Source organism: Camellia sinensis, chromosome 8 (genome assembly GCF_055761805.1).
Source record: "Camellia sinensis isolate YWXY chromosome 8, ASM5576180v1, whole genome shotgun sequence".
Taxonomy (NCBI): Eukaryota; Viridiplantae; Streptophyta; class Magnoliopsida; order Ericales; family Theaceae; genus Camellia; species Camellia sinensis.
In genome coordinates, this window is record NC_138968.1 from 145574711 (window position 1) to 145600770 (window position 26060).

The 26060-nt window shown below is 36.8% G+C and overlaps 2 protein-coding genes across 5 annotated transcripts in view; one reads left to right on the top strand and one right to left on the bottom strand.

The window, feature by feature from the left end:
• Positions 1-20821, top strand: part of LOC114262232 (phospholipid-transporting ATPase 2) — a 33380-nt gene extending 12559 nt beyond the window's left edge. For 2 of the 4 annotated variants that reach the window (XM_082883673.1, XM_082883674.1), the window contains exons 12-25: positions 53-162; positions 248-412; positions 9802-9956; positions 10083-10163; positions 10299-10419; positions 11216-11322; positions 11459-11593; positions 17284-17437; positions 18104-18221; positions 18498-18671; positions 18855-18906; positions 19114-19241; positions 19441-19591; positions 20169-20821. In XM_082883673.1, the coding sequence (XP_082739799.1) occupies positions 53-162; positions 248-412; positions 9802-9956; positions 10083-10163; positions 10299-10419; positions 11216-11322; positions 11459-11593; positions 17284-17437; positions 18104-18221; positions 18498-18671; positions 18855-18906; positions 19114-19241; positions 19441-19591; positions 20169-20522 (2005 nt within the window). In that variant the 3' untranslated portion in view covers positions 20523-20821. The remainder of the gene's footprint in view (positions 1-52; positions 163-247; positions 413-9801; positions 9957-10082; positions 10164-10298; positions 10420-11215; positions 11323-11458; positions 11594-17283; positions 17438-18103; positions 18222-18497; positions 18672-18854; positions 18907-19113; positions 19242-19440; positions 19592-20168) is intronic. The other 2 variants (XM_082883675.1, XM_082883676.1) reach the window with 1 other exon arrangement.
• Positions 20822-24002: 3181 nt separating this feature from the next.
• LOC114262231 (zinc finger CCCH domain-containing protein 2) lies at positions 24003-25824 on the bottom strand. The gene has a single exon (XM_028202580.2). It carries the CDS (start codon positions 25616-25618, stop codon positions 24317-24319), a length of 1302 nt encoding a protein of 433 aa, XP_028058381.2. The 5' UTR covers positions 25619-25824; the 3' UTR covers positions 24003-24316.
• Positions 25825-26060: the final 236 nt, after the last annotated feature.

A 26060-nucleotide genomic window follows, 5' to 3' on the forward strand; every position in this document is an offset into this window, starting at 1 on the left:
TATTGGTTCTGATTTATTTTTATTTTTATTTTTATTTTTCAAATTTGTGTAGCAAAAGTGAATCAATCTCATACAAGGCACAATCTCAGGATGAGGAAGCTCTTGTTCGTGCTGCTTCTTGCTTGAATATGGTTTTTTTCAATAAGAATGCAAATATTCTTGGTACGATTATTCTGATTTTGGCTGTGTACGAGGCATACTTATAGTCATCATGATGTATAGCTTCCTTTGTTTTGATGAATTGCAGAGATCAATTTTAATCGTGCAATATTACAGTATGATGTACTGGACACTCTCGAGTTCACTTCTGATAGGAAAAGAATGTCAGTAGTAGTGAAAGACTGCAAAAGTGGAAAAATCATCCTTCTATCTAAGGGGGCAGATGAAGCAATTCTTCCTTATGCGCGTGCCGGTAATCTTAATTTTTTTTACACTTCTCATGAAGGATTTTGAGAAGACACTATAAAATGCATTCATAGGAAAATCTTCCAACTTCCAGTCCCTTCACTTGTTCAATGCCTACATACACATCCAAAAACATTTCTTCTCGGAGCCCTCTTTATTATTATTGTTTTTATTTTTTTAGATCAATTAACACTACTGATTTTCTCTAGTGCCCATTCGTTTGGTAAAAGACCGATTTTTTTTTTCTTCTTTTAAATATAATTGGAAGTCTAGAACTATGTTTTGAGCTATATTGAACTCGGGTATGAGTGTCAGGTGTGGGTATGTATCTAGAGGTCGAACTCATTAAACTATAAATTTAAGGATATGCAGACTCGACAAAAAAAGAGTCATTTTTATATATTTAATCAAGTATGTGAGATAAAATGGTGTTATATATAGCTTACAGTGTCAAAAAGACATTTATAGCAATTATTCAATAATATGTACATATAATAATAGTGTTACATACAATTAGGGCTGCAAACGAGCCTAGCCGAGCTTTGTTGAGCTCTAGATTGGCTCGTTTGCTTATTGAGTTCATTTATTGAGCTCGAGCTCGGCTCGATAACTAATGGGCTCGAGCTCGGCTTAGCTCGATAATTTTTATTACTATTATTTATATTGTTTAAATAAAGCTATTTAAATAAAAAAATGGTATTTATATTATTTAATACATAAATAATGTATTTATGCTATAATTTATATATATTTATATATTATTTAATATATTTATTATATAATTTAAATAAAGATAAACGAGCCGAGCTTATTTGAGCTTGAGCTCAGCTCATTTACTAAACGAGCCGAGCCAGCTCGGTTCATTTGCAGCCCTATATACAATTATATAAGAAATATCTGTTGAAAAGTATCCAAAACATATCCCATACCCTTGTCCGAGTGTCGGGTGACCGACACGGGTGTTTGATTTATTTTGAAGAGTCTGTGTAACATAGATTTTGAGAGGGGACATTGTATTTGGTGTCTATTCATATTTTGTGTGTTTGATGTTAAACTCATCCACATTCAAGTAAGGGAGTAACATTATATGAATCTTGTTCCAAATTTATAAGCTTGATGCCAACTGTTCTTTTTCTAGGCAACAAAATTTGAGCCCTCGATGTTTATATTGAGAATCCATCCGGATATCACCTGGCCATTAGGCTGGTGAAATTAGATGCCATGTTTCTGTTGGGGTTATACTCCATGACAATTGGGGTTTCTGAGTTGTATCTGTCCCTAATCTTCTTTGCAACACATTAATTTTTCTTTCGAATTTTCTGGTAGCTATTTTCTACCAGATGTACAGCAATATCTGTCATGTTAGGTCTTTTTAGGGCTCTTTGAGTGTTTTTAAAGGAGCTTAACTACTGTTCCTGTGTACTCTCTGTGTGAATTGGTTCTGCCCCCTTCTGGCACCTCTATGATATTTGTACTTACTCAAAAACAAAGAAATGTTCACACTTGGAATAGCCATGTTATGCATCACCTTGGTCAACGTAGAGACGTGCATTTTCTCATATATTTGTACTTATCCTGTGGACCTGCTTGCATGATATGCTTTTTTTTTTTTTTTTGATCAACAACAAAAGCTTTATTAATAAAACTGAAGAAGGAGAGAAGAGGATGAGGCATCCTCTGAATACAAAACAGTGAGAAGACAACAAGAAAAAACTCCTAACCGACTAAAAACAATCAAAAGCTTACAAAGCACACACCGCTAACCAATCTCTAGCTAACAAAAAGAGTGGAACTCCTTTAAATAAAGAGTTCCCCGACGCCCAAAAAGAAGATAAGTGACAAACATGATCCCATAAACAATCCACCTCCCGAAATTTATCTTCAAACAACCTCTGATTACGCTCCCACCATAGCACCCAAAAAGTTGCAAAGACCACACAAGTCCATAAAATCTTGGCTCTCTTCGATCCTCCAAATGTATGAAAATCAATTACGAGCATATGCACGCTCCTTTTTGGGGCCACCCACATACCGTTTCCAACACGAAACAATCTATGCCATAGATTCAAAGCTATTGGACAATGCAAGAATAAGTGATCCACGGATTCCCCGCTCTTACAACACAGAATACACCACTGAGGATTTAAAAGACGATTTGGTCTCCTTTTCTGCAATGTATCATTGGTCAAAATTCCCCCATGAATCAAGGCCCACATGAACACCTTTACCTTTAAGGGAACACAAGCCTTCCAAACTTTTTTACTAAAAGGGAATTGAGGGATTTGAGGATTATCGATGATGTAGTCAAAAAAAGACTTGCAAGAAAATATGCCGGACGAATGAAGTGCCCAAACCCTCTTATCCTCCAAAAGAGGAGATAAAGAAAAGTGATCAACTCTAGATAATAAAGAAACCAACTGTGAAGCCTCCCTATCATTAAGATTTCGAGAAAAATCAAAGTTCCAAGCAATTGGAGCCAAGAGAGAGCAAGCCATGGAAGCAATTGAAGAATTATGAGAACGAGCCACTCGATAAAGATGCGAAAAATCCGCGGCAAAAGAAGATTGACTCATCCAAACATTCTCCCAAAACCGAACAACTTCCCCATTACCCACCCTTACAGAAAGATGTCGAGACCAACATGTGAAAATTTGAGAAATTGACTTCCAAGGAGCACGGCAACTACCCCTTAAAACCACTCGTGAATCCCTACCATTGTCCTGAATCCCATATTTGCTTCTAATAACCGAATGCCATAATGAATCAATCTCCAGTGGAAATCTCCATAACCACTTACCAAGAAGGGCCAAGTTCCTAGCAACAATGTTACCGATAGCCAAACCCCCTTTCTCCTTAGATAACGACACCACCTCCTAATTCACCAAATGATCCTTTTTCCCCTCATCCTTACCTTCCCAAAGAAAATCCCGCATCAACTTTTCTATTGACCTTGCCACCTTAACCGGAATCTTGAACAAAGATAAATAATAGATAGGAATTCCGCTCAAAACAGTCTTAACGAAAGTGTACCTTCCCCCTCGAGATAATAAAGCCTTGCTCCAGCCGTCCAATCTTTTGCCAATCTTTTCCATTACTGGAGTCCAAAAAGCTTCACTCCTAGGATTACCCCCAAAAGGAAGACCCAAATACTTAATCGGAAGGGACTCTATACCACAACCTAAAAGAGATGCCCTACTCTGAAGTTGATCTTGCTGCATATTAATTCCCACCACACTACTTTTTCCCAAATTAACCTTGAGTCCCGAAATAAGCCCAAAGATTCTCAAGATCGAATACAAGTTGAATATCTGATTTTCATCCCCCGTAGAAAAAAAGATAGGATCATCCGCATATTGTAAATGGGTCACACTAATTCTATCCCGCCCCACCTCCAACCCCTCTACAAGACCTGTTTCTTTAGCTCTATCAACCATCCTACCCAAAACATCCGCCACCAAAATAAAAAGGAAGGGAGAAAGAGGGTCCCCTTGTCGAAGTCCTCTTGAAGCCCTAAAACACTCCCCTGGTTTCCCATTAACTATAATTGACATATTGCAGGTCGACAAACAACCCCTAATCCAAGATCTCCACCTCCCACCGTATCCTTTCTTATCCATAACAAAATCTAAAAATTGCCAATCCACATTGTCATATGCCTTCTCAAAATCAACCTTAAAAATAAGCCCTTCCCTCCCTGAACTCCTATATTCCTCCACTACTTCATTTGCCACTAAGGCAACATCTAAAATTTGTCTACCTTTCACAAAAGCCCCTTGCACCCTAGACACCGTATCCCCTGAAGACATCTTAAGTCTTTTTGATAAAACCTTTCCCAAGATCTTATACAATGACGTTACCAAACTAATAGGCCTAAAATCTCCAATTCTAACAGCATTGATTTTCTTAGGAATTAAACAGATAAATGTGGCATTTGAGCTCAAATTAACAATTCCGGACTCATAAAATTCCAAAAACACTCTCAACAAATCCCCTTTCACCACCTCCCAACAATCTTGAAAGGCAGTCATAGAAAAACCATCCGGACCTGGAGCTTTATCTCTCTCACAATCAAAAACCGCCTCTCGAATTTCTGTTTCATCAAAAGGCCTTTCAAGTCATATTGCAATTTCCGGATCAATGGTTCCCCATTCTAGTCCCCTTCAATCCCCAGTCTACTCATCTCTTCCTTCGAATAAAGTTGGGAATAAAACTCATAAATGCCACTGACAATCTGATTCTTCCTGTCCTCCACAACCCCTGGATTTAATTCTAATCTCTTGATGAACTTCTTTTTTCTTTTCCCATCTGCAACTTGGTGAAAAAATTTTGAACTAACGTCCCCTTCCTTCAACCATTTGATCTTTGCTTTTTGAGCCCAATGAATTTGCTCCCTAAAAGTCAACTCCTCCAGTTTCAATCTACACTCGGATCTTTCTTTTTTCAATGACTCAACTAAACCCCCATGCGTCTCCAAATCATCTAACTCTACTATTCTACTCATCATCTCCTTTTTTGAAGATTCCAAAATCCCAAACACCTCCCTATTCCAACACTTTACCTTCGCCTTGACCATTTTCAACTTTCTCATAAATTTAAAACCTTCCCAGCCGTGACAACTAGCATTGGACCACCATTCCTCAAAATTTCGCTTAAAACATGCATGCTCCAACCACATATTCTCAAATCTAAAAGGCGTCGGACCCCATTTTAATGGACAACTTTCGAGCACAATAGGACAATGATCTGAAACTATTCTAGGCAACAATTCTTGTTTTGAATTGGGAAAAACCCCATCCCACCCCAAAGAATATAAAAATCTATCCAGTCTACAGCACACCAAATTCTCTTGGAGATTAGACCAAGTAAATCTGGTATTACACAAAGGAGGATCCACCAACTCACACTCTCGTATGAACGAGTCAAAATCTCTCATCCCCCTAGTCGTTCTAATCCCATTAAGTTTTTCTGAAACCGTTCTAACCACATTAAAATCCCCCCCAACACACCAATTTGGTGAACACAACCCAAATAATCCAGCTATCTCCTCCCAAAAATCCTTTCTCCTAGAAGGCCTGTTAGGGCCATAAACACCTGTCAACCACCACTCCGAATTATCTAAGTTCCTAAACCTAATTGATAACGAAAACTCCCTCACTATTGTTTCACACTCAGAAACAACTCTCTCATCCCACAAAATCAAAACACCCCCTGATCTACCACTTGCAGGCTAGGAAGCACGGATACGGGATACGGATACGATACGGATACGGCGATACGACAAAATTTGAAAAACTAGGATACGGGTACGGCGGGGATACGTTCATAAAAAATATTATTTTAACAATTTTTAGTAATGCAGTATGCATAAAAATGAAACCTAAAGCAAAAGATAACTTGATAAAGAAGAAAAATTCTTATAAAACTAAGAGTCTTCAAGGTCAATAGTTTCAACTTGTTCCCCTTCGTCAGTGAATATCACAGACCTTAGCTAAAGCCAAAAAACCATTCTTAAATAAAAATTTCAGCAAATATACTTTTTTAAGTCATCAATGATAGCCTAAGAAGCACGGATATGGTGATATGGGGATGTGGATATGGCGATATGTCAAAATTTGAAAAATTATGATACAGGTACAGCGGGGATACATTCGTAAAAAAAAAAAAAATTATAATTTTAATAATGTAATATGCATGAAAATAAAACTTAAAGTAAATTAATAAATAAAAAGAGAGATTCCTATTAACCTAAAAGTGCTCAAACATTCATAAAACATCCAAAACTAAAAGCAAAAGCAAAAGCAAATGCAAATTAAACATTATCCTTACATGCCAACACCAAAAAAAGAATGAGAGCAGAGAGAAGAAACGTGAGAGAGTGAGAAAGCGAGAGAGAAGTGAGAGAGACAACAAGGATACATCAATTTGACAAATTCTATTACTTTAACTCTCACTATATTCCTCTTATCAAAGAACTAAACAAAATGTTATAAGTAATATGTAACTTCGAGTATCCGATACTTCAAAATTAAGTATCCGATACTTCAAAATTAATAAAAAATTAATTAAGAAGTATCCGATACTTTTAAGAAGTATCTGATACGTATCCGCGAGTATCCGAGGAGTATCGGTATCTGATAAGTATCCGATACGGATACGTCACCCTTTTTGAAGTATCCGTGCTTCATAGCTTGCAGGCAAACACACCCATCTCCTATGTCTAACCCCCCAAAGGCTTTGCATGAACCTTCTCTCACATACTTCTACTTTGGTTTCCTGTAAAACAACAATGTCCGGTTGATGATGTCTAAGAAAATCCTTGATAACACCCCTCTTTTTCCGAGAGCCCAGACCCCTAACATTCCAGCTAAAAATCTTCATAAGGAAACCTTATCTCCCCTACCCGCCCCACTTCTCCTCTCATAATTCACTGAACTTGCTAGATTCTTTAATTCCCTAGCCCCCTTTTTACTACTATCACCTCCCTTTCTAATAGCTGACCCCCTCGTGGGCCTATTATCACCCTACCTGACCCAAACATATCCTTAATTCTAACTAATGACAACCCCATGACCTGCAATAGTTGCAAAAAATGAGGAATCTCACTCTCCTCAATTGGGCAAGTTGCATACTTGCTCAACTCGTTCAACCATCTTTCTGTTTCATCCTTCTTTCCACTAAAACCCTGATCCCCCTTGTCAAAATGATTTTTGGAAATCCTACACTGATTATCGTTCACCTGACCTTGAGATATAGTTGCACATAAGGACTCAGACACTAAGGTAGATTGCATCACCGTGGCCCTCGGGATATCAACTGTAACCCCTTGTACAACAGTGTCAACTAAAGAAACATCATGAACAGGGCAGAAAGAATTGGACTGAGGAGGCAAAGACCACCCATCCCGAACCCCATCCCCAGAAGAGGAAGAATCTGGAATAGCATGTAATCCCTCTTGGAAAGGTGAAACTTGTAAACCTTGGGTATCGGAAGAACTGACCTGATTCAAAGCTTCAGGAACCTTACCGAAATCCTCATCCAAAGTGGTACAGTCTACATTAAAGAATCGGTTGAGATCCCAGTCACTATCTACTTGCTCACTCTCACTAATTTCCCCTTCAAACTTCGATTCCGAGCTTGCAGGTGATCCATAATTCTCCAAATTTTGCAATACCTCGTGTATCTCAAAATGACCCTCATTCACCTCATTAATCTGCTTTTCCGAGCTCCTTATCACCTCCATCAATCCCTGAATTCCAGTCTCTGTCCTCCCATTGAGTCTGTAAATCCCCCACTGATCTATCGACAACATCTGCCAGCCCAAAATGGATCTCCTCTGTGCTCATATCTCTGCGAATGGGTGACGATTTGTATAGCATGATCGACTTGATCTGAGCCTTCGCATGGTGTAACTTTACTGGCCTCCTTCATCGCAGAGCTACGTCGAAGACCCTCTTCTTCATCGAACCTTGTAACTCGCTTGAAACCCGACCCCGAAACCTCAATCGGGTTGGCAAAAGAGACCTTAGGGCCTTTAAAAACACTTGGGCCCCTTTCAAGAGGCAGCCCAGATGTTGAAATTTCGAAATTAATTGGGCCCTTCTCCTTATGAGTATGGCAAGCATATGGAACTGAAAGCTGTGGCCCATCAGCGTAGCTATTATCTGATACTAACACTTCGTGGGTTGAGCCCACTTCATTACCAGGCCCATTAAAATTGAAGACAAGCCCATTCACATTATTCTTCCCAAGTCGACTTCCCCGATCGACCTTTGCAATTCCTCCATTATCTTCACCCTCCTCGAGCGTGTCACCCAACTGCCTTCTCATCTTCTTCGTGCCACGTGTCGAGCTTGTCCCCTGAGGCTCCTCGTCTTCCCCTTCTCCGGCTCTGGGTTCACCTGAAAAACTCCATCGCCGATGTACCTCCATTCTTCCGACGGGCTTTGACAGAACCTTCAAACGCACAACCACCGAGATCCCATCGAACTGAACATGGAGTTTTGCAGGTAAGAACCCATTTCCATACCCTCTAACCTTCAATCGAGCCTCGAAGAGATTTCCAAAATTCCTGGTTCTGCGATCTACCTCAATCAGCCCACCACATTTTGACCCAATCCACTCAAAAACTCTGTCCTTCCAGAAATTAAAAGGCAAATCACAGACAGATATCCAACCTCCATTTGAAGCGATGACAACATCCTTATTGAATACCTCCTCCGACCACCCATCCAGTCTCACAGCAATACTTTTATGAAAAAAGCACACTCCTTGTTCACCATAGTAATCAGCTTCCTCAGAACTCTTTGCAAAAAATAAAGCTTTATTTAATTGAAAAGGTCTCAAAACAATTGAGGTTTTAAACGATCGATTTAATTCCCTTTCAATCTGAGCCCAGTCATCGAAGAAGTCAGTTCTGGTACAAACCACCACCTTGCGCATCTCCAAACAAAAATCATTGCCATCCGAAACATTTGATCGAGACTTAAGCACATCAACGTATGAGGCTACTCTGTTTGCCCCTGTTTTTTGGAGAGTAAACCTATTTCCTTCTGAAATTCCCCTATGGCTTCTGAATACAAATTGATCATTTATATTATGGCCCTTTTTATCTGTAGACCTTACATTCCTTTCAACATCTGAAACCCTGATACCTCCATGGATGATTCGTTCCAGCATCTTGGCCATTGCCTGCCATCCCTGACCATCAACCCCTGCTGGAATGATGATGTTGTTGTGTTTCACCCCAGCCTCCCATTTTGACATCTCAACAAAGATACCTCCCTTGTTACTAAATTTCTGAATCCAAAAAACTGCTGAACTACTTGTGTATTTGGAGAAGAAAGGTCGGTCATAATGCTGGCTCCATACCTGTCGCAAGGCTTTAATGGCCCAAGAAACACCCCCCAGATCTATCTTCAAATTGTAACTTCGAAATCGATTCCTCTCAATGATCTCCACTAAGCCTCCTCTGGATTCAGAATCCACCTGAATGGTGATAAGCTTCTGTTCGATTCGCAGCTCAGAAGCTCCCCCGACAAAAACACTCAACCTCACTCTCTCACTCATTCTACCTGAGTTTTGATCATCTCTTTGATAAATCATGATATTTTGCAAAGTTTATTACTGCCAAAGAAATTTGGGATCATCTCTCTCGTCTCTGTGTTCAGTCCAATTTTGCAAAACGGCATCAGTTAGAACATGAGATTCGGGCTACTTCTCAAGGTGATAAGAGTACCCAAGAGTTTTATTTTGTTGTGACTAGGCTGCTTGCATGATATGCTTTTTTAAGTGTGAAGAGTCAAAAATGGGTTGTGAGCATTTATTTGTTAATTATTGAGTTTGAATTTAGTGATGCTTTTCAACTGCTTAGGTATTCTCTAACTGCAAACTATTCAGGACAACAAACAAGGACTTCTGCCGATGCAGTTGAACAATATGCTCAAATGGGACTGCGAACATTATGCTTGGCTTGGCGTGAATTAGAGGAAGATGAATATCGAGAATGGTCTTCATTGTTTAAAGAGGCTAATAGCACATTGGTGGATAGGGAGGTAAGGTGTACATCTTAATTTTATTTTTATTTTCTTCTTTTTCTTCTATGAGAATGTGCATGTATACCTGCTCGCATGGAAGTTGGTCATTGACTTACTTTGTTTCCTCAATCTTTTATTTTGCAGTGGAGAGTAGCTGAGGTCTGCCAAAGATTAGAGCATGACTTTGAAATCCTTGGGATTGCTGCCATAGAGGATCGTCTACAGGCAAGCATTTTTGTTGGGACACTGTGATTTAACCTGTATTTAACTCGTTTTTTGTGTGGGGGCAGATGTCCTTCATGCATCCGCTAACTTTTAGACTTCGGACTTGATTTGTTATCTTCTTATATAATTTTCCAGGATGGTGTACCGGAAACAATTGAGTCACTTAGAAAAGCTGGAATAAACTTTTGGATGCTAACTGGAGACAAGCAGAATACTGCCATACAAATTGCTCTTTCATGCAATTTTGTATCCCCAGGTGGATCAGTTGTTTTTTGCTCTGCTCACTGTCCTATATTGATTACACATGTTGAAATTAAATGAATAGTTTTTATCTACTCCCTCCGTCCCATTTTAAAATGGTTGTCCATTTTGAAAAGTCGAATGTAATCTTGTGATTTTACAATATTATCCTTTTCTAAATGAGCGTGAATGCTTTTAATAGAATAATAGTTTTGGTAATTCAGACTATATTAGTTGGGTGTGAACACATTCAGTGCGTCCCCTTATAAAGTTGGAATTTTCATGTACAAAAAAATGGGACAGAGGAATAACTTTGGACAAAAATATTTCCAAGCTAATGAGAGAAGCCGATTAGTTCTGGCCTGAGTTTCTTTTAGTTCAGATCCTATATTGATTACCCATATCGGATGTCCTTCATCCTTGGGGGAATCGTGATTGGTAGATTCCTGATGAAGTCTTGTAATCAAAGGTTTCTTTTTGTTCAAATTTTTTTAAAATCAGAATTATTGTTTGGTTTTTGATTTGGTATACATTTGAGAAATGGTTGTTTACAAGTGATCAAGGTGGTGCACCCTAAATGCATGCACAAACAGTAGTTTTGCATATCAGCCATCTGGAGTTAAAAACTCATCTGTTTCTCATGTTTAACATTTTGCATTTAAATTCAACAGTAAGGATATTACAATAAGAATGCAGCTTTTGAAGACAATGGAATGGAATGTGCTAAAGTTAAAAAAAGTCTTCTCGTGTTTTTCAATTGTCTTCGAATATTCCTCACCATTAACTTTTACTATTTCCTGACTTGTTGGCAGAGCCTAAAGGCCAGCTCCTGTTAATAAATGGCAAAACTGAAGATGAAGTAAGTAGAAGTTTAGAGAGAGTTTTGCTTACGATGAGAATAACAACTTCAGAAGCCAAGGTATGGATTTGGCTCCATCATAATATTGCATCTAAAAATTCCGTAACTAGTTCTCCAATACTTTGTCCTGTTGGCAATGGAGAGCACTTTAACATCTTCCTTGAAAGTCTTTTTGAATCAGTTATATTATTTGTAGCAGGACGTGGCTTTTGTTATTGATGGATGGGCTCTTGAAATTGCACTTAAGGATTACAAGAAAGCATTCACTGAGTTAGCAATTTTGTCAAGGACAGCCATATGTTGCCGTGTTACACCATCTCAAAAAGCACAGGTGCTCTCTATTAGTTCTCGAATGGGCTATTCATTGTAATTGTTTGTAGGTTGTTTTAAATTCTGTAATTCATTTTTTATTTGCACCTGCTTAGACCCTGTAGTGACGGGTTCCTCATGCATTGTGATGCCCTTTCTCGAGTTCAATTTTTTTTCGCATTTATTGGGGTTTTTTTGTTTATTGTTCTTTTTTTAAAAAAAGGCACACTTACGGAAAAATGAAAAAAATAATGGGAAACTAGGCGGCAGTGGTCAGCAAGTCCAGATGAAGGTTGTGGTCTTCGTTAAACTTTTGGTTTGAGTTATTTTTAATGGCTTTCAACACATCATAACTGCAAGTCAGTCAGTAGACTGCAAATATTTAGAACTAGTTATGTTTTGAAGAAAACTTACCTAAGGAGGTTTGGAAGAAGTCTGCAATAAGTGTGTTTGTACATGGTCAATTAAACTAAAGCTGCTAGCAAAATATCAAATTAAATTTCGACATTAAAATGACAAAACAAAAAAAGGAAAGGGAGATGATAAGTTTTCTTGACAAACGATGTATCTAACCCACCAATAATTATGGTATGGAGTTACATTATTTTTTTACAGGAGCAGGGAAAAACAATATGAATTAGGATTTACATGGCATGGCCTTTAACCTGTTGAGTTAATTTATATTGATGTTAATTAAAAGTGATTATACCTTTAGACATGATTCTCTCTATGGTGCTATTAGTTGCTAATTTAATTTCTGTAGATTGTAAGATTCTTAATCTATGTAGCACAGACCCTTCAAAATAAATCAAATATCCATGTTGGACATCCGACACTTGGGCAAGGGCATGGGATGTGTCCTATGTTACATGGACTCGGGTATGGGTGTCGGGTGTGGGTATGTATCCAGAGGTTGGACTCATAAAATTATAAATTTAAGGGTACACAGACTCGGCAAAAAAATGCCAGATTTTTATAAATTAATGAAGTATGTGAGATAAAATGGTGTTATATATAACTTACAGTGTCAAAAAGACATTTATAGCAATTATGCAACAATATGTACATATAATAATAGTGTTATATACAATTATATAAGAAGTATCCGTTGAAAAGTATCCGACACATATCCCATACCTTTATCCGAGTGTCGCGTGTCCGACACGGGTATTTGATTTATTTTGAAGAGTCCGTGTAACATAGGATGTGTCTAATACTTTCCATCAGATACTTGCTTCATCGGAAAAATTAGAGAAAGTTGTGGTCCCTCTTCTTTTGCCGATCTTACCAGTACTACTACGGTAATGAATACGAGCCTTGCTAATGACCCAGCTCCCAGAATCAGTACGTTTCCGCTTCATTCTCTGAATGAATGAGCAAACAGAACAAAACCAATTTAAAACAAGAACAACAAAAAAATAATAATAATAATAATAATAAAAAATAAAAAATAAATAAACAAAAAAGAAAATGAAAGAGATGAGGGGTCGGCCGCTTAAAGTCTCACCACAATCCAGACTTCCTCCCCTCTAGAACTCGCTCATGGATTGTTCTTCGGCCATTGACATTGTCCTGGAGTGATTTCTAGTAACTTCATTTTTCTCTCTCTCTCTCTCTGTATGTGCCGTTTTGGCAACTTGCAATTTCTGGATAATTTCTTTTCTCTCTCTGTGCCGTTTTGACAACTTAGAGGTGTGCCCAGTGGGATTGGTATGTTTTCTGATTTTTTAGAAGAGAGAATTAGATTAACCATCCATGAGGTCTATTAAAATTATGCTTGGTTGTATTAAAATTAGTCCATTTGAACCACCAATCCTCTTAAGAGTGGGATTAGCATACCCATTGAAAAATTAGGACTATTAATCTGAAGATTGAAGATGAAAGACCATTTTGCCCTCTTTTCACGAAAAATAACAGTCACTTTTTATACAATGAGGACTTTTATGTAATTTTATAGATTTAATATGTAACGCCCCAAAAATAATACAACTAATCCATTCCGTGGGATTAAAAAATATAATAGAAATGTTACACTTTCATCCATCAGAATTCGTATTACAAAAATGATTACATGCGTTACATTCATAAACTTTCATCCTAAATCTACAACATGTAATACAAGTTGATAATAACAAAATAAATGCCCTACGGGCTTATATCTTTCCAAGATATCACTTGCTTACAACAAAAGAAAGAGTCCTAAGCTCTATACATGTAAAGCTCTCGGCTTGAATAAACATTTAAACATAAATATAACAAAAATAGAGCCTTCAGCCCTCAGTCTTCTCAAGCTAAGTGCTTGGAGGAAGCATGTCACCAGTTGTGACAACCCTCACCTCTGATTAGCGTTAATTCACGATTAAGCATGATAAGAAATTGATTAAGAGTAAATCCTAAATTGATTGCATGAGTGTGTTGCTTTAATTGCATTTCTATCTGTTTGTTACAGAAATGCTTTAAGCCATTTTCTAAAACTCATGGGAACTCCCTCTGTAACGGATACAGTGGTGTCACCATGTTTGACTCTGTTCATGAAAAACGGCTTAACAAATGTTCGATCATTGTATGACATCTGTCGTTTGAAGCGAGCCTTCACTTCCTTATTCACGGTCACCGGAAAGACATCTAAACTTGCTTCATCGGAAAAATTAGAGAAAGTTGTGGACCGTCTTCTTTTGCCGATCTTACCAGTACTACTACGGTAATGAATACGAGCCTTGCTAATGACCCAGCTCCCAGAATCAGTGCGTTTCCTCTTCATTCTCTGAATGAATGAGCAAACACAGAACAAAACCAATTTAAAACAAGAACAACAACAACAAAAAATAATAATAATAATAAAAATAAAAAATAAATAAACAGAAAAGAAAATGAAAGAGATGAGGGGTCGGACGCTTAAAGTCTCACCACAATCCAGACCTCCTCCCCTCTAGAACTCGCTCATGGATTGTTCTTCGGCCATTGACATTGTCCTGGAGTGATTTCTGGTAACTTCCTTTTTCTCTCTCTCTCTCTCTGTATGTGCCGTTTTGGCAACTTGCAATTTCTGGATAACTTCTTTTTTCTCTCTATGTGCCGTTTTGACAACTTAAAAAAAAAATGTTCGATCATTGTTTGACTCTTTTAATAGTAAAAAGTCATTTGACTCTTTTTTTGGGGAAGAGCTGCAAAACGCTTTTTTTTTTGTTTTTAAGTTGTCAAAACGGCACATAGAGAGAAAAAGAAGTTACCCAGAAATTGCAAGGTGCCAAAACGGCACATACACAGAGAGAGAGAGAGAGAGAGAGAGAGAGAGAGAGAGAGAGGAAGTTACCAGAAATCACTCTAGGACAATGTCAATGGCCGAAGAACAATCCATGAGCGAGTTCTAGATTGTGGTGAGACTTTAAGCGTCCGACCCCTCATCTCTTTCATTTTCTTTTCTGTTTATTTATTTTTTATTATTATTATTATTATTATTATTATTTTTTGTTTTTGTTTTAAATTGGTTTTGTTCTGTGTTTGCTCATTCATTCAAACAATGAAGAGGAAACGTACTGATTCTGGGAGCTGGGTCATTAGCAAGGCTTGTATTCATTACCGTAGTAGTACTGGTAAGATCGGCAAAAGAAGAGGGTCCACAACTTTCTCTAATTTTTTCGATGAAGCAAGTTTAGATGTCTTTCCGGTGACTGTGAATAAGGAAGTGAAGGCTCCCTTCAAACGACAGATGTCATACAATGATCGAACATTTGTTAAGCCGTTTTTCATGAACAGAGTCAAGCATGGTGACACCACTGTATCCGTTACAGAGGGAGTTCCCATGAGTTTTAGAAAATGGCTTAAAGCATTTCTGTAACAAACAGATAGAAATGCAATTAAAGCAACACACTCATGCAACCAATTTAGGATTTCCTCGTAATCAATTTCTTATCATGCTTAATCATGAATTAATGCTAATCAGAGGTAAGGGTTGTCACAACTGGTGACATGCTTCTTCCAAGGACTTAGCTTGAGAAGACTGAGGGCTGAAGGCTCTATTTTTGTTATATTTATGTTTAAATGTTTATTCAAGCCGAGAGTTTTACATGTATAGAGCTTAGAACTCTTTCTTTTGTTATAACCAAGTGATATCTTGGAAAGATATAAGCCCGTAGGGCATTTATTTTGTTATTATCAACTTGTATTACATGTTGTAGATTCAGGATGAAAGTTTATGAATGTAACGCATGTAATCATTTTTGTAATACGAATTCTGATGGATGAAAGTGTAACATTTCTGTTATATTTTTTAATCCCATGGAATGGATTAGTTGTATTATTTTTGGGGCGTTACATATTAAATCTATAAAACTACATAAAAGTTCTCATTGTATAAAAAGTGACTGTTATTTTTCGTGAAAAGAGGGCAAAATGGTCTTTCATCTTCAGTCTTCAGATTAATAGTCCTAATTTTTCAATGGGTATGCTAATCCCACTCTTAAGAGGATTGGTGGTTCAAATGGACTAATTTTAATACAACCAAGCATAATTTTAATAGACCTCATGGATGGGTAATCTAATTCTCTCTTCTAAAAAAACATACCAATCCCACTGGGCACACCACTAAGCACGGATTTGGGGGTGCGGCTATGCCTTCAAGGCACAATAGCCCGATGTGTTCCTTTGTGAGAAGTTGTCCCGAGTGTTTTTTTATAATTTGTACTATTCATATTGTATGGTTCGTTAAGAATAGTATCCATGTAAAAACTCAAGTTAATCAAATATTTGTAACCTCATGATTATGTCCCAATTATTTTAAAAAATTTATGAAAATTATGTTAACCGTTAATTTTTATAAAAACAAATATGGTTTTGTTTTGGGGTTGTAGATATCTAATCAACTTGATTTTTTATATGGGTGATCTACTTGACAAACTCTACAATATGAACGGTTCAAATTATTGAAAGAGGCTCATGGCGATGCTCCACAAGAGAGCACATCAGCCTGCTGTGCCTTCAAGGCACAGCAGGATTCCCAAATCCCTCTAAGTATAACACAACTAGTTTATAGCCTCTTTTGACAAAGAGATTAAAAGTAGTTTTTTAGTTTTTAATTTCTTTTGAATATTTTTCTTAAAAAAACAAAAAACAAAAAAAGGAAAAGAAAAAACAACTTGTAACCTACTACCTAAAATAACCAAGGTATTTAGATTATAATCAATTAGGGGTGAACATAGTTTGGATTGGTTCGAATTGGGGTAAAATTATGACCAATTCATTATCTATAGTTCCTGAAAAATTGGAACCAATCCAATCCGTTTAAATCATGGAATCATCCGAACCAATCCATTTAAACACGGATTGGATCGGTTTAGGACTACTAATTCACATAATTAAGGCCTCGTTTGGCATGCTAGTATTTTAGCTTAATAGCCAAAAAGTTACTAAAAAAATTAAAAAGCCTGTAATATAGCGATCTCAGTTTTAACCCGTCATTTGTTGTGTTTCGGACTCAGGTTTAATGTTTCCATAGAGAAATTCGCTTTACCCTGTAGGGTAAATTTACTTTGAGCTAAGCCCCTCATACTTGTTTGCATACTGTTAAAGCTAGTTCTTTATAGTGCAGTTATTGTCATCACAATGGCCTCTCCCCGAGAAATACCGTTGGATTATTTATGTTTTCTTCTTAACTTTATAGGTACTTTTTTAAAATATTTTTTATATATATATTTTTAATTTTAACCTTTGCAGCTTGTGGAGCTCTTAAAATCCTGTGACTACAGAACATTGGCCATTGGGGATGGTGGGAATGATGTGAGGATGATACAACAAGCAGATATTGGGGTTGGAATTAGCGGTAGAGAAGGACTACAGGCAGCAAGGGCAGCTGATTATAGCATTGGGAGTAAGTTCTTGATGCTACATGTTTCAATTTATGGACTGGAAGTTATTCCAGATCACTTTTCTAATATTATTTTTGATAGTTAATTTATATATATTGCATATGAATTTAACTTGCGCCTTCTAGTTGTAATACTTAATGATAAATTGTTGACCACCAACCCATCTTAAAGCTCAAGCTGTTAGAGAGAGCGGTTACTTTTTAATTTATATCCTCAGCATGCCCCTCATGTGTGGTTAGGCTCTCCTCCATAAGTGGGCCAAACACATGTAAGTATTATAGTTAACGGGTCAGTAAGATTTGAACACAGTATCAATTTATTGCTTTGGTACCAAGATAAATTGTTGACCCCTAACTCGGCTATGAGCTTAAGTTGTTAATATGGTTGCATGCTTCTAAATAAAATAGGTGCAATTTTGATTGCTTACTCTTCCTTTTGAGAAATGTTATTTCGATTTTTTCGATGTTCTTCCCAAGTGAAGTGTTTAATTTGCATCAGAGACATGATCTAGTTTTTATGAAATCTGTCACATTTTTATAGGTGCTAGATTAGATTATGACATACTTTGTCTTCGTGTATGGGTATTTCATATGTTTGTTTTCTGATATTTGGCCTGGATTTGAGCTTCCCTATGTTGACAATGGCATCAACTATTTCTTGTCTTGCAGAGTTTAGGTTTCTGCAAAGGTTGATACTTGTTCATGGGCGGTATTCGTACAATCGCACAGCATTTCTATCCCAATATTCGTTTTATAAATCCCTAGTGATATGTTTCATCCAAATCTTGTGAGTTATCATGTGGTGGCTTCTCTTTACGGTGGTGCTATGTGCACCAATTAATATACTAACTAGTGTACCAACACTAGTTATGACATTATTATTGACCCCACTCAGTAATCATATTACAAATTTCAAAAACCTCTTAAATTATGCCATATCATCAATTGGTACACTAATTAGTATATCAATTGGTACATATAGCATTATTCTTCTCTTTATTCTGCTCTTCCGCAACTTATATTTTTTTAGTTTTCTGATGTACTAACACTAGAACACATTCAGTTTCTCATTTATTTCAGGCGTCTCGGGTACCAGTCTTTTCAATTCCGTCAGTTTGATGGCTTATAATGTTTTCTACACTAGCATCCCTGTTTTAGTCAGTGTCCTTGACAAAGATCTTGGTGAAAGTATTGTGATGCAGCATCCACAAATTTTATTTTACTGCCAAGCGGGAAGGTTGTGATTTTCTGCTCTTTATCCACATTCTTTTGCTTTCACGATTAAAAGAAAAGATAAGAATTCGTTTTCACTTATAGTAACTATTGCATTTGTTGGGATGGGAAACTGGGTCCTTTGCTATCTCTTGCTCAGATTCTTCCTGCTAGGAATTAAACTAAAATAGGATCGTTCTTGAAACAGGCTTCTTAATCCTAGCACATTTGCTGGATGGTTTGGGCGGTCTCTGTTCCATGTGAGTGCTGTTTATTATTTTACATCATAATATTGTGCGACTAGGAAACAATGAGTTTCATAAAATGAATGTAATTGAGATGAGAATGCTTAGATGGATGTGTGGTAAGACTAGGAAAGATAGAATTAAAAATGAATATATTATTCTCTATTACCATGTTACCATTTTCCTTACTTCCGTTGTGCTGATAATGGAGATGGTTTGCAGGCAATTGTAGTATTTGTGATAACCATACATGCTTATGCTTTCGAAAAAAGTGAAATGGAGGAAATTTCGATGGTGGCACTCTCTGGATGTATTTGGTTGCAGGCTTTTGTTGTTGCATTAGAGACAAAGTACGTTATTATTTGGTTAATCATGTTCATCAACATAATTTTGACTTCTTGATTTCTTTTCATATAAAAAATGGGTATAATCAGTGCAATTACAAACCCCCAATGTTGCTATAATAAGAAGATATGAATGAGAAATATTGCATTGAAATTAATTTAGTCCGTTTTAACTGCTATACTTTTGTTTGTTTTATGTGTGTAGCTCATTCACAATATTGCAACATTTAGCCATATGGGGGAATCTGGTTGGTTTTTATATCATCAACTGGATTGTTAGTGGCGTGCCATCGTCAGGGATGTACACGATCATGTTCCGCCTCTGTAGACAGCCATCTTATTGGAAAACTATGCTTGTGAGTTTTACTTCTCATTTTATGTTCCCTTTCATTTACACGTTTTGGACACAGACATGTGTCAGACACACTAAACAAAGTGTCCCATTTTTTCTTTTTTTTTTTCTAGTCAGACATGCTGGGGACATGCAATGTCTCTTTTTTATTATTATTGTTATTATTATTTGTTTTTCAATAGAGCAACATAGTGAAGATTGATGAATTTGGTGAGAATAAATATATAATGTTCAAATATATGACACAATAAGTATATAAAACCCATGATGTATCATGTCCTACATTTTTTGAAAATTTGCATGTTCGTGTTGTGTCCAAATCATGTCATGTGTCTGTCCATGCTTTTAAGCATGCAGATCTTCTCAAAATTTCATCTCTGGCTACTTAGATGACCGGTTACAACTTGCTACATTGTACACAGGAGTGTTGTCGTTTTGCCCAGAAGTGAAAAAAAAAAAAAATCATTATACTAGTCAAATAAATAAATCAAATCAAATCAAAAACCATTGCACTAACATGCTTTCATTGGGTACGTGAGGAACTTATATCCTAACTGGAACTGCAATATATTCTTTTTCAGTTGATTGTGGCGGCAGGGATGGGTCCGGTGCTAGCTCTGAAGTATTTCAGGTATACTTACAGATCGAGCAAAATCAACATACTTCAGAAAGCTGAACGTTTGGGAGGGCCGATATTGTCATTGGGAAATATAGAGCCACAGCTACGATTGCTTGAGAAAGATGTTACTCCATTAACTATTAGTCCATTATCTATTACTCAACCCAAGAACCGAAACCCAGTGTGTGAACCTCTACTGTCAGATTCCCCAAATGCTGCCACAAGAAGATCCTTCGGATCAGGTACACAACTCGATTTCTTTCAGTCTCAGTCTAGATTGTCTTCGAGTTATTCAAGAAATTGCAAGGATAACTGAGTTCTACTAAGTCGTTTGGCGGCATAATTGAGCTATTGTGTTCTTGGATAACTGGTTACTGCATATATACATAATTCGGAACTGTTGACCGTGCAAAATGAATGTACGAGTTATTGTAAATATTATTATGTGCAATTTTTGTCTTGTATATCTTGATGAGAACAACTGAGCATCACCTTAAATATTATCTAATTCTGGAATTATCTGAATGGACAATGCTAGCTAGAAGTAACCATTCTTTCAGAAATGTTGTATTATGACAGGTGGTTTTACAATGGAACAATGTGGTTTATTTGAAATTTGCTAATTCATAAGGTTGTGGAAGGCACCTTTCAATAGTGGCTCAGGATTTTGAAAGTCTCAGACTAAATATCTTTTTCAAGTCTTTGATAATAAGAGTTTTTTAAAATTCTATTGTGGTCTTTAGGCGTAGTCTCAGTAGCTTAATGATTGAGTTACCTTTGAAAATTTTGTGAAATGCCATGACAACGTTGTGTCCTGGCTTGGCTAGAAAATGACTAGTTTTCATAAGTGGGTTATGGATTAGATGAAATGATTAAAAGGCCATGTCCCTGATTAGTTTGCAAAATGAAATGTTTTTTAAAACATGTGAATGATGTGTAAATATTTCAAGAGTTCTATCTTCATGTGGCTGTCATATGGACAGATTAAGCTGACCACACTATTTGATGAGCCTACAAGATATTAGGGTTAGTTCTTTTTAAAAAAGGTGTGGCCCATTAGGTTTAGGTGATGTGATTAGTGGTATTCATTAAGCCAACTATGTAGCAAATTTTTCACTAACGTGATATTATTTTTCTTATTTTCCAACTAGAAATTGTGCAATGTTATACAATCAGAAATTGTGAGCAAAAATATATCTAGAAAAATTAATGTTTGGTCTAAATTTGTTTTAGGTGTAGGTAAATTTATAGGCACAAATTTTGTTTTATTTTTTTTATTTTGTTCATTTTTGTTTTTTTCCTCTAATATAAAGTTATGCTTGGATCATAAATTTCAGTTAAAAAAAAAAAAAAAAGTGGGTATAGATGAAATGTTATTATATTTTATTTGCATTTACATTTACATTTCACTTATGTTTTTTATTTTCATTTTTTAAATTTCTATTCAAATTTATAATTCAAACATTATCTAAAAGAAATAAAAGGGATGAGACTTGAAATCCAAATGAGGGTTTGACGAAGGGGCTCTTAACCAGTGAGCTACCTATTTGTCAACGATGGGGCCTAGGTGAGGTGAATCACATGTATGACTCATGAGGAATTACGGACCTATTGTCCCATGAAGAGCATTCAATTCTTCAAGGGAAAAATATGAGGTGGCTTGAAGAATATGGTGCGTGGGGCTAGGTTTAGTTAACTTGGGTCTGTGAGTTATTGCAAAGGCATGTGGGGGACCCCATATCCTCCCCCCTCCCTCACCCTTACCCTAGCAAAGGTCACTTAAGCATGGGGCTTCTCTCTCCCCTCCCTACCCCCACAGGGTCCCCCACACCATTCCTTCTAATCTGTTGACAATGATCCACCTAACCCATCATCACTGTTACAAACCCCTTAGGTCATGCCAAACAGTCCCTCATGGTCCTTACCCTACTATTTTAGCTGTCCAAACAGAGATAAGTACCCCTCCGAGGAAACACGAAGAATGCATACAAATCTACAGTGATGGAAAAAGGTACACCATGCCATGTTGCTATCACTATGCTTGGCTTGGCAAATTCACGGTACATATGGACCGATGCATGCATTTATCATAGCCCTTTGGATCAAGAAATAAGAGTATTTTGAAAAGTTAGTAAAAAGTTAATTTTTTGACTTTTTTAGTTTATTTTGTCTTTTTGTAAGTAAGTTATGTGAGAGGTAATATGACCAAAAATAGATAAAAAGGTAGAAGCTGACTTTTTACTAACTTTTCAAAATATTCCTTATTCAATATTTTTAGGGTAATGCTCTCTTTTATTTGTTAATTGATATTGACATGTTCTTTTTAAAATTTTTAACATGTGAGGCATTATTAATTTGAAATAGTACTTAAACTTATTTTGAAAGTATTGATTAGTTTCTCGCTTATATCTTCTGTATTGCGGTAACACGAGGCGATGTTTGATTGGGCGATAGGTTTATGGAATAGGAGAAAAAGTAGTACTGTGGGTTCCGTTTGTCCATTTAGCAACCATCAGATTATTAGATGTCCGTTCAAAAAAAAAGATTATTAGATGAGAATATATATATATATATATATATATCATTTGGTTTAAAATAATGAAATATGGCTTGAAAATTTATTTTTGACTATTGGATGACAGAAGAAATATGTGACGGTTCAGGGTACATTAAATTAGCGTGTCAGACTTTTTTGCACACTTCTTACTTTCAATGGGTAAATTGTACCCTGAAATATTTTTAAGGGATTAATTACACTTTTCAACTGTTTTTTAAAGATAATTTTCTCAACAAAATTTTTTTTAGAGACAAATTGCAGTTTTTAACATTTTTCAAGGGCAGTTGGCTTAAAGATGCTAATAATCTCTTCTCAAATCCTTGATTAAAACATAACCAAAAGGTAAGAGAGAATTTTTTTAACAAATATAAGAAAAATAAAGCATAAACACCTAATTAAAGTTAAGGACCAGGCAAATTTCTAATGGTTTGCTAGGATGACTTTTAAAATTTTATTCTTAAGTCTTTACTGTTCAATTAAAGACATGGAATTGAAGATTGTATTACCTAAACTCTTAGTAAAATGTACAAATTTTGGCCAATAAATTTCTCCCAATAGTTGTATTACTTTTTCTTTTTCTTTTTTTGTTCTTTTTTTTTTTAGTTTTGATATATGGGTAATTTGGGGTTTAAAGATTTGAAAACAATTTGAGACTAGTTAAGCTAAATTTGTTTAAAATTTTAAAGAGAAATAACAAATCATGAAAGGTATTGGAAAAAAAAAAATAAAAAAAAAACTCAGATCAATGATAAAATTTATAAATTTTAATTATGAAAATCATAAATTTTTGTATGTATGAATAATTATTTTTAAAAAATACAGTCGATTTGTAATTTTCCCACATTTTAAGCAGAAGTATCCAAAAATCACTCCCCAATCCACACCTGTTAAGCAGTCCTTAATTTAGTACCATGCATGCGTGATCCCATCCCCAAATCATGCCACGACTCTTCTACTTTGCATCCAAGTTCGCCACGTAGCTTTCCAGATTTGCTATGCCAGCTCAGCTCTTTCAAAAAGTTATATGAATTATAGACACCAAATAAAGTATTTTCAATTGGTTCTTTTCAACACTAAATAAAATAAAAATTAAAAAAAAAAATCAGAAAGTTAATTCTTATCAAATATAAAATTTAATATTATTTTCCACTTATTCTTTTCTTATATTGTTAGTCAGTATTCTTGAGCTGGTAGATATGTTATAAAATATTCCAGAGGGAATATTTTGAAGGAAAAAAATTTAGAAGAGAGAATCATAATTTCATTCGCTGTTTACAATTCAAATTCAATTCAATACATCAAAACAATCTCTCTTATTTAAAAAAAGACGTCAAAATCACACTCTTGAGTTAAACACTTACAGATAAAAGGAATAGACTTGCAAAGAAAATCTGAGTAAAAACAATACACACACCAAATCACACACACACACACACACACATATATATATATATATGCTTGATCAAGTATATATATGGATGGTGCATGACTATATATGCAGACGATCTTCATCCTCTGCTTCATCTTTTCATCATCATCATCATCATAATAATTTACGTCAAAAGATCATTGACCCAACCAAGATCAGGGCAAGCCAAACCATTGTCATTGAGCTTGTCATCAATGAAGGTCTTGCTTGAACTGAATCGATCTCTAGACACAGAAGGGCTTGAGGTCGATGGAGAGAGATTGAACTGAGGTTGATCATCACCATTGTTGAAATTAACATCGACCCACGAAAGATTTCTCTTGTTGGTAGCTGAATTTGGAGTTTCATTGACATTCATAGACTCCAAAGAATTCATTATCTCATTCAACTCATCTTTGTAATTCACAGCACCAGGATTGAACTGACTCAATCCACACCTTTCGCCACTCCCGTACCGCGATATTGGGGAAAGCCCGCTCATCGACCTCGATTTCACTGGCGAGAGAGGCGGAGACAGCGACGGCGACAATGGTGGCGACGAATGAGACACACCCATTAGTGTAGAAGTCGGAGAAGCTGCGACCGAGTGACAAAACACACAGCAATGGTTCGAATTCCGGTACATCCTCTCCGCCGCCGGAGAATACACTTGCGGCGGCGCAGGAGGAGAATTGCCGTCGGATGGTGGCGGCAACAGGCGGAGCTGCCGAGGCGAGTGAGCGAAGAAACATACCTTCCGCTTGCAATTCTTACCGTCCTTACAGGCCTCGGTACGATACCGAGCCGGGTGGAGCCAACACTCAAACACCCCGTGTGCAAACTCGCAATTTTCGCCTCGGCTACAACTGCCGCGACGAAAATCAGAGCAGACGGTACCAGAATAATTGTACCGTCTGGGATCTCTCCGGCGAGCTTTTTCGCCGGGATGAGCAAAAGGACAGTCCGTCCAGTCATGGCTTCGGCTACGACTGCACCGCCTGACTTTAAACTCATACATCCGGAAGGTGTCCGAAGAGTAAGGATCGTCATCATCATCGTCATCGCCGCCATTATAGGGAAGGAATTTCTGGAGGAGGGTTTCCTCGGCAGTCCTCGGGGAGTCAGAGAACATGTCGGAAAAAGAATCGTTGGCGGCGGTGGCGCGGCGGCTGAGGAGTTTTCGCGGCGGAATGTCGATCTCTCGGAGTGATTTTTTGTGGAGAAGGAGTTGGTGGGAGGCGTGGAGCTTGTGTTGCTGCTCTGCACAAACACTACCCATGATGTGAAATTTTCTAGAGAGAGAAGAAGATTTGTGTTGAATGAGGGTAGCAAAAGAGGAGTGAGAGATATATATAGGGCGGAGAGAGAGAGAGAGAGAGAGAGAGAGTAGAGAGAGAGGAGAGGGGTTGGATGACGAGGATGGTGAAGGAGATGGGCGTGGCCGCATAGCAATAGGGGACTGGCATGCAAAGGGGGGTATGTGGCAGCTCCACAGTTAACAGCACGCAAGCACTTGCGAGACAAGTCGGGCCTATTTTGCTTCCTACCTGGGTTATGATGTTGTCACTGTAGATAGGATGATAATCCTATTTTGTTTCATTGTGTACATTAATAACTCTTATATAAATTGAAGAATGAAGTTGGATAATTCGAAACTCACTTAAATATTATGATAGGGATAACTTATACTAGTAAAATAAAAAAAAAAAAATTTATTACTTGTATAATAATTTTTTTTTACTAAGAGATAAAAGAAAATATGAAACATTATCGCAAATGAAAGAGTATTTCAACTACCAAATTAACTCTTAGTATTTAGTTTGTATAATGCTATTGTATATAAAGGCCTCTTTTAGATATTTGACTTTTAGTAACGTTTGTGCGTTTGC

Coding starts and splice junctions, on each gene's coding strand:
- LOC114262231 (XM_028202580.2), bottom strand. CDS start 25,618: ATGCGGCCACGCCCATCTCCTTCACCATCCTCGTCATCCAACCCCTCT.